Raw genomic sequence first — 12,162 nt, 5'->3', positions numbered from 1 at the left:
CTCTCTTTCTCTCACTCACTTTTCCCTTTTCTCTAGCAGGACCCTAGAGAAACTAAGATCTGGCGTGCACATTAGACATATGTATTCCTAAAGTGTGAATGACTGAATAGATATGTCTACTTGAAATGGATGTTGTGGTCTATGGTTCTTGATTTTTTGACGAAGTCTCATGTGCTATTTTAGCCTACGTATATAAGAAACTCTCTCTCTCTCTCTCTCTCTCTCTCTCTCTCTCTCTCTCTCTCTGTCTCTCATGCTGCCATTGGTTGATGACACCTGCATGCTGCAATCCGTACGGAGCTTCACGCCATTGGTTGAAAGCACCCGCAGTTTGGTCAACATGCTGCCACCTTATTGTAGTATGTACAGAGAATGCTGCCATCAATCGACGTCACCTGCAACTTGCTCAGTGTGCTGCCACCTCACTGCCTTTGGTACGAAGCTTCACGTTATCTGCAGTTTCCAACATCTTCACGACACTTGCAACTTCTCTCTCTCTCTCTCTCTCTCTCTCTCTATATATATATATATATATATATATATATATATATATTGGAGAAATGAGTGCGCGTTGATTTCTTCTATCGCACCACTCACCGAATGCGTGCTCGTTGCCTGCAATAAAAAATGCAATTGTTAGTGATGGAGAAGGTAGAGGGAGTGTAGGCGAAGGTAAAGGGCATGCTTGTCATCATTTCAATGGCAAGGGCATGCTCTATGTCTCTCTCTCTCTCTCTCTCTCTCTCTCTCTCTCTCCATTGAATGCAACGCAGTTGAAAAATAGCCGAGAATGCCGAGAAGTGGAGGGAAAAAGGCCGTGGTAAGTCACTTTCAAGTTTGGGTCAAGAGCGGGCGGCTGCAGGTTAGGAGCATTCTTTTGTTTTTTGGGACTGAAGCGGAGTCATATGCAGCTTTCGACACATGGCTTTCCCCTCCCTTTGCCATTATATGATATAAAGTGTAGATTTTTGACTTCGTGGTGTATTTAGTTCACACCAAGTTTCACTTCATGTTAATGCACAATTCACACCCCTTAGCATGCAATGCACACTACAAGTTTTAGAACTTTTCTCACTTTGGCAAAAATACTTCTTTTCCACTCTCTTTTGCACCTTTATGTGAAAAGAAGCTCAGTGAGAAAGAATTCGCAAGTTAGAAATGTTGAGTTTTCTATCCATTTTCCCAGTGATGCCAGCATTGTTGCTCCCTTTTTCCCAATGACGCGCCCGACGTTGTTGCTCTTTTTTTTTACTTATGAAAAATTAATAGCTAGAAAAAGCGATGGAAAAAGCCACATTTCTAGTTGTAAAAACTCATATTTGTGCACTCAATATTTTCACGCGAGAAAAGGTCTAAAACTTGTAGTGGCCCCTAGGGCTGAGCCTTTCTCTAGAGGTTTTGGGCAAACTCCAAGAATCCATATGTGCTGCATTTACCATGCCGCAGAAAACTTCGTCTGGACTCTGCTGTAGGGCTGTTTGATTGAGCTTGTCCATCAGGAGCAATGGACTTCGACGAATACGACTATCTGGAGAAAGCTGTGGAGGTCACAGAATCCCCTGACGATGCAGAAGACAAAGACAGGAGAAGAAGCAAGCATGACGACGGACATCGCAGCAAGAAAGACGACTCCACAGACCGAAGGCGCTCTCACGACAGAAGCAGGCAGGATGATCGTAGCAAGAAAACTAGGGTTTCTGACGATGGCGCTGATAGGCCTGACAGGGAGCGTGAACGAGGTGAAAGAGGTCGCCGGGAGGAGCGACGAGAGGAGCACGAAAGGCCTTCACATGATAGAGGGCATGCAAGAGAGAGGACCTACTTTGAGAAAGGAGTTGACAGAGAGAGGCCAGGGCGAGACACTAGAGACAGAGACAGGAGGGATCATGGTAGAACAGGTGGCTGGCACAATGGGGGTGGCTGGGGTCGTGGTGGTGGCAGGGACAGATTTTTTGGCAGAAATCGTGACTTCGATCACGGACATTTTGGAGGTAAGACCAGAGAAAGAGAGGACAGACACTTTGAAAGGTTTCCTGATAAAGAGGACAAGCCATCTGATGTAGAGAACGAGCATGGAGGATCTAGGTATGCCTTACATATCTATAGTACTCATTAACGAGTCTGTGTGTGGTCATTTGAGATTAATGAAGTTTTTGGAACTAAACGAATGAAAGATGCCGTAAAACTAGGACATATGTTGAATTTGAATTTTGTGTAATAGTGAGAAGGAAACTATATGTATATGTATATGTGTGTGTGTGTGTGTGTGTAAATCCTTCGTTCTGCCCTTAATCTTTGGAGTCATGATAGAAACTCAGCTATGCTCGTGTGTGTGTGCGTGTGGTGTGTGCAGAAAGGGGGTGTATATGCCGAGCCTTGTTTCAGGTTCTGTTTGGGAGCATATGTTAGTACCTAGTTCTACACCCACTATTGGGCACTGACGACGTTAGTGGGGATGTGGTGGTATTTAGTCAATACTATGCATGATGGAGCTGATGGTTTGATTGTCTTTTGGGTGACTACCATGGGTCTATACCTTGCACTTTCCTTAAAGGGTGAATGTGGACTTATCCTGGATTCATCTAGGTATATTAGATTCCTCTCTAAAGTGAGGTTGCTGAAAAGAACGGTTCATGAATTGTTGCAAAAACGTGAGAGCATTGTGCAATGGGATCGCACCACGTGCCAACGGAAAAGAACCCTCGAACAGACTTTAGGCACTTCAAAACAACTGAACTGAGAGTGGGAGAATCCACGCGAGACAGAGTGGCAAAGTTCCACCCCTACATGGCAGCGACCCCAAATTTGGGCGCCCCTTTCGGTATTTCTTTATATTGCTTCAACAAGGTACAACTCTGTGGCTCTGCTCTGCATCTCCACACGGTAGAATGCTAGAGAGAGCCTATAATGCGAATTTAAAGGGCCTATGTCTCACCAAAATCTGGCGCCCATAGGGCTGCAGCGCAAAATGTGAAAATCGGTACATGCTATTAGCAGAATTTGGGTTGATTCGTGCTTCATCAGTAGATATGCAATTTGAGTTTGTGTGTTGGTTCTGCTTTATTTTAGGGTGGCCAAGGTTGTGCAAGTTGTTAAAATCCTGACCCCTTTGTAATCTTTAGGCTACTTGGCCGAGATGTGTAAGTTGTATAGTCTTTTTCTTCTTCTTCTCCTTCTTTTGTTAGGGTGTAGGCTTCTCGGTCGAGATCTACAAGTTGGCCTGCTTCTCGGAGATTGCCACATCATCAGGTTGCGTCCTCTTGAAAAAAAGTAATCGTCTACGTCGTGCGATTATATCTGCGAAACAACTCATGTCAGCCAAAAAAAATATTCGAGGGTCATTCCTAAGGGTCAATTAGTTTTCTCATTCCATATCGGAGCTTATGATATTTTGGCATAGCAAATTTTGCCATTACAAATAAATCGCGTTAATCTTCAAACGGATGTGTCAATGCACTTAAGTTGCATACCTAGGCAATCTTGCCCAATTTGGAAATATTTAGTGGTCGACACATCACAATGCAACACATATGATTATAGATGCATGTTACAAAATATAAAAACATTAGTTGTCGATGAACACCCATGAGCAATTCCACGACTTCGTTATCACTCCCTCCGTAAATTGAGAGAGAGAGAGAGAGAGAGAGAGAGAGAGAGAGAGAGAGAGAGAGAGAGAGAGAGAGAGAGAGAGAGAGAGAGAGAGAGAGAACAAAATGTTGTGTGGTAGAGGGGGCGACCAACCTCCCACTGACTACCAGAGCAAGAGACCTTGAATATATCATATGATAATGAAATGTGTATCCTCCTGGCCCCATATATATGAGTACCCAAGGTGGACGTCCGACTCAAGTGGGTGGTCGGCCCCAAACTCGGGCAGCTGGACAAGGTACAACCTATGCTATGGGTGGCCAGCACAGAGACACTAGTTGTACAAGGAAGTGCCCTAGACCTGTGTGAAGCAGTAGTGGTGTAAATCTAACACCCCTTGTCAACACCTGATGCTGAAAAAACCGTATGAAGCAAAAACAAAACAAAACAAAATTATGGATCTACTCTAAGTGCCTGGGCATGTGTCACAAAGTGATGACGTGGCGGATAGCAGAAACCCTAATTTTTGCCAGAAACCCTAAAATTCTTGCAAACCCTAATTTCTGCCAAAAACCCTAATTTCCGAAAATCGCGGAGGCGGAATAATAATATTATTATTATTAGTATTTTTTTGGGGAAATTTTGAGCGACGCAAATCTCAGCTTTTCGCTTTGATTTGGGAGAAAGAAAGAGAAAAAGAGAACTTGCTTTTTATTGACTCTCATTGAGAGAGAGAGAGAATCTGCTTTTGCTTTGAAGCTTTTGGGGCTCTGCTTTTGGGCATCCCTTGTAACCTTTAAATTAGTGGTGAGGGCCTCACTTCTCAGAGCATCTGGACGCAGAGTCTGAGAGTGAACCCCGAGCCACTCTCTTGTACTTTGATGATTGATTAATACAAAAAGAAATACCGAAAGGGGCTCCAGTCTTTGGGGCCAATATCTCTAGGCACGGAACTCCGCCGGGCCAGTACAAATCTATTGTGATCTGTGAATTGTTTTGAAGTGGTTTTTTTTTGGTGTTGTCGCGGTTGATTCTTGACTTGGAGTGTCCAAGTCTGTTACAGTGGTATTAGAGCACGGCCGATTTCTCTTGTACAGGAAATCCGATCCCCGATTTTTTTTTTCCGCGGCACCTATGGCTTCAGGCAATGATCAGTCGACTCCCTCTGCATTTGGAGATGCGGGCAGGGATCACAAGGAAGATTCCGGCAGAGAGTACGGCCCGCCTTGGCCTACTTAGGTGGAGCGGCGAGAGATGGAGTGTCGCCAGTTGATCGGCGATGCAACAAAGATGATGCTCAATTTTGCCAAGGACCCGAAGATGGCAAAATATATGAACCATACCTCTTTGGAAGAGGTACAGACGGAGTGGCAGAGAACCACAACACCACTCCCGAAACCCGCTCTCAAGAAACCTTCTGCCTCCAAGAAAATATACGGAGAAGGAACTGGAGAACGTGGTTGATGCACGGATTGCTCAGCTTTTTGATGCGCAAAAGAAAGCCAAAAAGCACGGGAAAAAGCAGAAGAAAAGCATTGACTTTCCAAGTTATTTGGGTCGTCAGTCGACTTTTGACAAGGCAAAGAAACAGAAGAAGCGTGTTCGATTTGAAGTAGTACCCAGTTCTTCTTCTTCTTCTTCTTTAGACAGTTCTTCTAGCTCTTCAGATTCGAGAGAAGAAGACAGAAAAGGTAAAAAGCGAAGCAAGAAAGAAAGCTTCGGAAAGGGCGAGAAGAAGGCTACATCTCGCCCAGAGACTGACAGTTCTACTGAGGACTCGTCTACAGACAGCTCAGATTCCGAGGACGGAAAGTTTTATGCGAACAAGAAGAATTTTTACAAAGCCAACCAGTATGACTTTCTCGAAGATAAAAGCAAGAAAGTCCGAGAGTTTAAGGAAGGTGGCCAAGCACTCGATCAAGTTTGATACTTTTCAGAATACTCAGATGCTTCGAAGGCTTTGTCTTTTATTCAGTAGTTTGACATCGCTTTTGCGAAAGGACGCTATTCAGAGCACTCCAAGATTCAGAGAGCTACCTCTTACCTTAAGGGGAATGCTCGTACTTGGTGGTCCACGCTTCTTTTAACAAGAGTGCGCCAGTTAAATGGCTGAAATTTAAGAAGCTTTTTATTTCTTCTTGGTTGACGCAAGAATATGAACGAGATGTACGAGCTGCTTGGAACAATCTTCGGATGACCAAGAAAGATACAATCAATGCTTATTGGGAAAGATTCTGGAACTCTTTTCTACCCGCCTCTTCATTCAAGAAGATCTCGTTCAGAGAACAGATTGAGCGGTTTACCTTAGGTCTACCTACAGAGATCCGAGATCACTGCTTGGAACAAAAGTCAGCTTCTATTCAGGAGTTGATGAGTCATGCGAAGCGGGGCTTTGCCATTCACTCTGGCAGTCTGACCTACCCCACAGATGAGGCCATGACACAACGAGCCGAACAGACTTCTGGGAATGAAAGTAGAATGAAAAAGAGCAACCCAGAGAAAAAAAAAGGATGCACGACCCAAGCTTGCTCCTGAGGAGAGAGCTCGCTTCATCAGAGAGGGGAAGTGCTTTGGATGCGGGGAACATGGACATATCTCCGCGAAGTGTCCTGATAAGGCACAGAAAGAACAGAATGATAAAGACGACGACAGGTCTGAGAGTTCGAGAGCAGCTGAGGAATGTGGCAGAAAAGGCAGATAGAAAAGCAGAACTGGTACCACATGGCGTGGGACCTGCACCGAATCTAATGAATGAAAGTACAAACTTTACCGCTTTCGGGGCAAAGTGAAGGATCAGGAAGCTCTTTTGAAGGAGCCAAGGCCAACTTCTTTTCACTTGGAATTGGCGGCTCGATTTGAAACTACCACTGACCGACTGACGCCACAGGCGGAGGTAGTTCGACTGGCACCCGGATGGGATGTTGCCACTACACTGAGCGTTGGCAAACTTTGTTTGCAATGACAAGGGTGTTCAGGGCACGCGAGTGACGTTCTACTCAGGATCCCTTGGTACCACAAGAACTACGCCGTGGTTGACTACCGGGCCGAGAAAGCGACTTTGATAAATGAAGGGCTTAGAGATTGTACTTGATGAACTTCAGTTTCTTACTCATTCTTTTGGGAGAGAACTGAACGTTGGATAAAGGTTGAATATGTTTTGACCCGATCAAAAGAACGCCAAGATTTTTTCTCCACACTCATGCTGATTGCTTTTATGAGGGCCTGAAGATCATACCATTGATCTGATATCTGGAAGCACGCCACCGAATCGGCCACCTTATCGTGTGAGCCGAGTACAAAATGAAAAGATTATGAACCCAGTGAAAGACCTCTTGGAAAAGGGTCTTGTCCAGCCTAGTACTTCACCGTATTGCTCTCCAGTGTTGTTGGTTTTTGAAGAAAGACGGATCCTGGAGAATGTGCATCGATTATAGCACTCTCAACGAAATCACCATCAAGAACAGATTTTCGATTCCTAGGATCGATGATATACTCGACAAGTTACAGGGATCCTCGTGCTTTAGCAGGATTGACTTGAAGAGTGGATATCATCAGATCAGGATAGCGCCAGGAGATGTCTACAAGACAGCTTTTCGGCCGACTTTTGGGTTATTTGAGTTTTTGGTGATGCCTTTTGGCTTAACCAATGCTCCTGCGACATTTAACTGGATGATGGACAGGATTTTTCGAGAGTACAGGCTATTTGTTGGCACTTTCTTTGACGACATCATTTTCTCGAAGAATGAGGCAGAACACAGAGATCATCTGCTTCAAGTCTTTCAGGCATTACGAGATCACACGCTAGTGATTAATGCAAAGTAAAGTGAAATTTTCCTACCAGAGATGCAGTTTTTGGGACACATCGTGTTAGCAGCAGGAGTGCAAATGGACCCGGCCAACATAACTATTCGTGATTGGCCCGATTTGAGGAATGTCCATGAAGCTAGAAGCTTCTTGGGACTGTGTTCGTACTACAGGCGGTTTATACGAAAGTTTGCAGAGGTTGCTTCCCCTTTGCATATCTTGACACAGAAAGGAGTACCTTTTTCGTGGGGACCCACAGAGGTGACTGCCTTTCGGACATTGAAAGAGAAATTGACTACGAGACCTATTTTGACTTTGCCGGACTTGCAAAAGTCATTTGAAGTATATTGTGATGCTTGTGGTCGTAGTCTGGGTGCGGTCTTGATGCAAGAAGGCCATGTCATACCTTACGAGAGCCGTTTGTTCTCTAGGCCGGAGATGACAGCACATATCTATGAGAAAGAGCTTTTGGCGGTTATCCATGCTCTTACTCAGTGGCGGCATTACCTACTCGGAGCGGATTTTACTGTCTTTACAGACCATCAGAGTTTGCGCTACTTCTTGTCACAGAAGTAGCTTTCGGAAAAGCAGATGCGGTGGACGAACATCTTGTCATAGTTCCACTTCGAGATTGTCCATGTGCAGGGACAAAAGAATGTGGTGGCAGATGCTTTGTCTCGGAAACCGTTGGTTCTGGCTATTTCCGCAATACATCATAGGAGCTTCGAGGATATGGTCGATCAGTGTGCCACAGATACAAATTTTGAAGATATTTTCACACGGATACGGGATGGGGAGACAGTGGCTGGATACTCCCTTCGGGAAGGCTACTTGATGAAAAAGACTATGTTGTGCGTTACACAGCCGTTGAGGGATAAGGTTATGATTGAATGCCACTGTGCACTTTTACGGGTCACCGCGGCATTGCTACCACCATGAAGGTGGTAGAGAGATACTTCTTTGGGCCGAGACTCAAAAAGGATGTGGAAGAGTTTGTGCGCAGTTGCTTGGTATGCCAGAAGGTCAAGTTTGAGGTATAAGGCACAGGGATTGTTACAGCCTTTACCCGTACCCACCCACCCCTGGGAAAGTATTGCAATGGATTTCATTTTTGATCTCCCAAGAACACAGAATGATCACAATGATTTTCCGATTACATGGCACGTCTAAGACGATTGTCTCCGATAGAGACCCCTGATTTATGAGTTTGTTTTGGAAGGCAATTTGGGAGAACATTGGCACGCAGTTGCAGTTCTCGTCATCGTTCCACTTGCAGATTGACGGGCAATTTGAGATTGCCAATTCAGTGATTTTAGATTTATTGAAGTCTTGTATCTCGGATCAAAAGACTCAATAGAAAAGAACGTACCTTTGGTGGAATTTGCCTACAATAACACGATACACTCTTCGACAGGGAAGACGCCATGTGAGATTGTTGAAAGTGCTGCGAAGGTTCCATCCTTCCTGAGCACGAAAGATTAGATATTGGAAGCGGATGAATATTCGCGAGATTTGGATACGGCTTTTGCCAAGGTTCGCGAGACTTTACAGGAGTCTCAAGAACGACAGAAAAAGGCAGCGGATCGCCATCGTCGCGACTTGAAATTGAAGGAGGATGATTGGGTGCTCTTACTTTTGAGAAGGCACGCCTGCGAAAGAAAAAGGGAAAGGAGAGGCTTTTTCCAAAGCTTAGTATGTGATACTACGGACCTTTCCAGATCACTGACAAGATAAATGATGTCTCCTTCCGATTGGAATTGCTAGATACTTGGAGGATTCATAATGCATTGCATGTGAGTCTCTTGAACCCTGTTAAGGGTGATGTGCTTGATGATGGGGAGCTTGATGAGCAACCCGCAGTGGAAGAAAACTAGGAGATCCTTGTTCCTGAACAGATTTTGGCACATAATGATACGAAGAAAGGTAAAGTCCGAAGGCGGTTCTTGGTTTAGTTCAAGAACTTTCCTGCATTTGATGCGAAGTGGATGGAGGAGGAGGACCTAGCAGATACTCCTCGGATTGTGAAACTTTACGCCATGCTTTTGGTTTAGCATAGTCTACTCCAAATGGAACCCAGAATTCAGCTTGGCCGGAGATCTGGTGCAGTGGGATGCACAAGAGGGGAGTCACTCCACTCCTTTGTCAATAGATGTCTCGATTTTGATACTAAAGTCAATGATGTCTCTTTGAGCTTCAGGGATACATGAGTTGACAGTATTATGCTGGATGACTTTATGAAATGGAATTCCTGATTATGATACTGATTTGTTCTTGACTTCTTGTGAGTGCAGGAACTGATAGCCGAAATGACTGCAGCATTTTGGTCTGATTGATCTCGAATAGACATGGTTGCAATAGGGGTTAGTCAATCGGACATCGATGAGGTCCCGATTGGACCTAGATGTGATTGCTAGCTACATTGCCGATAAATCATGGTCTAAGATCCGAATAAATGTTGAATGTCATGTGATGTCCTGTGATGTCTGGTGATGTCCTGTGATGTCGTGTGATGTGACTGTCGATTTTGTACATATGCTAGATGTGTGTTCCTAGTATGTAGGTACTAACAGTCAGTGTCTGTTAAGACGGTTTATGGCTTTTGTCGGTTTTGCAGGCGTAATCGCAGTCGATTACAATGCTTTCAAGAGGGGGGTATGTCACAAAGTGATGACGTGGCAGATAGCAAAAACCCTAATTTCTGTCAGAAACGCTAAAATTCTTGCAAACCCTAATTTTTGCCAAAAACCCTAATTTCCGGAAATCGCGGAGGCGGAATATTATTATTATTATTATTATTTGTTTTTTTTGGGGAAATTTTGAGCGATGCAAGTCTTAGCTTTTCGCTTTGATTTGGGAGAAAGAAAGAGAAAAAGAGAACTTGCTTTTTACTGACTCTCATTAAGAGAGAGAGAGAATCTGCTTTTGCTTTGAAGCTTTTGGGGCTCTGCTTTTGGGCATCCCTTGTAACCTTTAAATTAGTGGTGAGGGCCTCACTTCTCAGAGCATCTGGACGCAGAGTCTGAGAGTGAACCCCGAGCCACTCTCTTGTACTTTGATGATTGATTAATACAAAAAGAAATACCGAAAGGGGCTCCAGTCTTTGGGGCCAATATCTCTAGGCACGGAACTCCGCCAGGCCAGTGCAAATCTATTGTGATCTGTGAATTGTTTTGAAGTGGTTTTTTTTTGGTGTTGTCGCGGTTGATTCTTGACTTGGAGTGTCCAAGTCTGTTACAGCATGCACGGTCTGCGAACAGACTCACAAAAGTACCAGAACACTTCCTAAGCTAGACTGATTAGACCGAACTGAACCCTTGTCATGAAGTAGCTTGTCCACGTACACGTAGGGTTAGTTGTGTCACGTGATTCTCTCTCTCTCACGCTTACACACACACGCACTCACAAGGTATCAGTCGCCAGCGTCTGGCAACATCGGTTCGCCCTCTCAAGAGGCAGATCTGCCGATGATTAACTTTCAGCCAGGTTCACGTCAGCTCTTGATGAGCTTTTGTCGCGGAGACCTCTCTTCCACCTGCGATTTGGCTTCATCAGATGGCCATCATCATCCCCCCTACCCTTGGCGCTAGTCTCCTGGGACTGTTTTGTCGTCGGGATTCCTTCCTCCTCCATCTGTGTTTTGCGGTTTTCTCAGAAGGGGTCCAAAACAAAGAAATACAGCCTGCTGTGTTGTTCTGCAGGTTTAGGGTTTCACACCTAAAGTCGCCAAGGGAGCCTTGGAAAGGCCTTGGGATGCGTGTACAGGGCAGTAGGCACCTAACACTGGCAAAACAGAAAATTACAGCATGCTGAAATTGACATGCAGCTCATTAGAAAGCTTCCATACCGCTAGGGAAAGTGTCCTTGACGTGTACTTTTGACCTACAACGATTTTTGCGTCGTTATGTTGGCGAAATTGGGTTAAAAACTTGCAATTACAGCCATGGACAGGTTTGGACAACTTGGTGAGGGCTAGGTGCAAGCGTTCGGGATCAATTATTTGCTAGGGGAGCCTTGAGAAAGCATTGGGTGCTTGTACAAGACAATTTAGAGAGATTTCCCACGAGGAATCTCGTCTAATTCAAGGGGCAAATGACCCTACAGGTGTGAGAGCTCGAGGGCTATCCACAAAAGTGAACGGCACGCGGATCAAAGCGCAAAACAGAGGAGTGAGCAAGCTGCAATTTCTCGCCAAGTTTTGCAAAATGCTCTAAAGTGCGTAGAAAGTCAATGTTTACTTGGGATTTTGTCTGTGGAGACTTCTACTGTGGTTATGTTGCCGAATTTGGGTTAGAGTAGAGAAATTTCAGCCCGATAAAAGTGGGACAACTTGTAGAAGTTTACAGGTTTTTCTCAAGTTTAATAAGAATAAAGAAATACCAAAATGTGCGCCAGTCTTTGGAGCCAACAGGGTGTCGCTGTCTACTTGGGAGCGCTCTAGCTACCAAGTCGTGAAATGTCTTGAAGTGTTGAATTCCCGTCACGCGTATTCGTGAAGTTCCTTTGTGTCCTAAAGTTGTATAGTAAAGAATCAGATGAAAGACTACGTCTACTGCCCTACGGGCCGATTCCAATAGCTAGTTTATACTGTTGTTTTCTTTGTTTACAGCCCATCAGGGGCAGTGACTTTGATCCAACTGCTATACTCCGCCGATACAGGGCGAAGATACTGCGTGAAGGTCTAGAGCTGAGCGAGAAAACAACTCCTTGTCGTGAAAGAAGTGCCAATAGACCGTCTGGAGAAAATGGGGAAGCCCAGGAATTGTCATG

At 44.8% G+C, this 12,162-nt stretch overlaps 1 protein-coding gene across 5 annotated transcripts in view; it reads left to right on the top strand.

Moving 5' to 3' along the window:
- Positions 1–1,381: 1,381 nt before the first annotated feature.
- LOC147420339 (uncharacterized) overlaps positions 1,382–12,162 on the top strand; it is a 43,406-nt gene continuing 32,625 nt past the window's right edge. For 3 of the 5 annotated variants that reach the window (XR_015187066.1, XR_015187065.1, XM_086505202.1), the window contains exon 1: positions 1,383–2,085. Coding sequence is in view for 2 of the 5 variants with exons in the window: in XM_086505202.1 (XP_086361328.1) it covers positions 1,505–2,085 (581 nt within the window). In the remaining 3 variants the exon portion in view is untranslated. Of the gene's footprint in view, positions 2,086–12,162 lie in introns of all 5 variants that reach the window. The other 2 variants (XR_015187067.1, XM_086505203.1) reach the window with 1 other exon arrangement.

Source organism: Adiantum capillus-veneris, chromosome 28 (assembly GCF_014529385.1).
Source record: "Adiantum capillus-veneris isolate H3 chromosome 28, ASM1452938v2, whole genome shotgun sequence".
Lineage (NCBI taxonomy): Eukaryota > Viridiplantae > Streptophyta > Polypodiopsida > Polypodiales > Pteridaceae > Adiantum > Adiantum capillus-veneris.
Note: the sequence above shows the minus strand (reverse complement) of the source record. Positions and strands in the feature narration are given on the sequence as shown.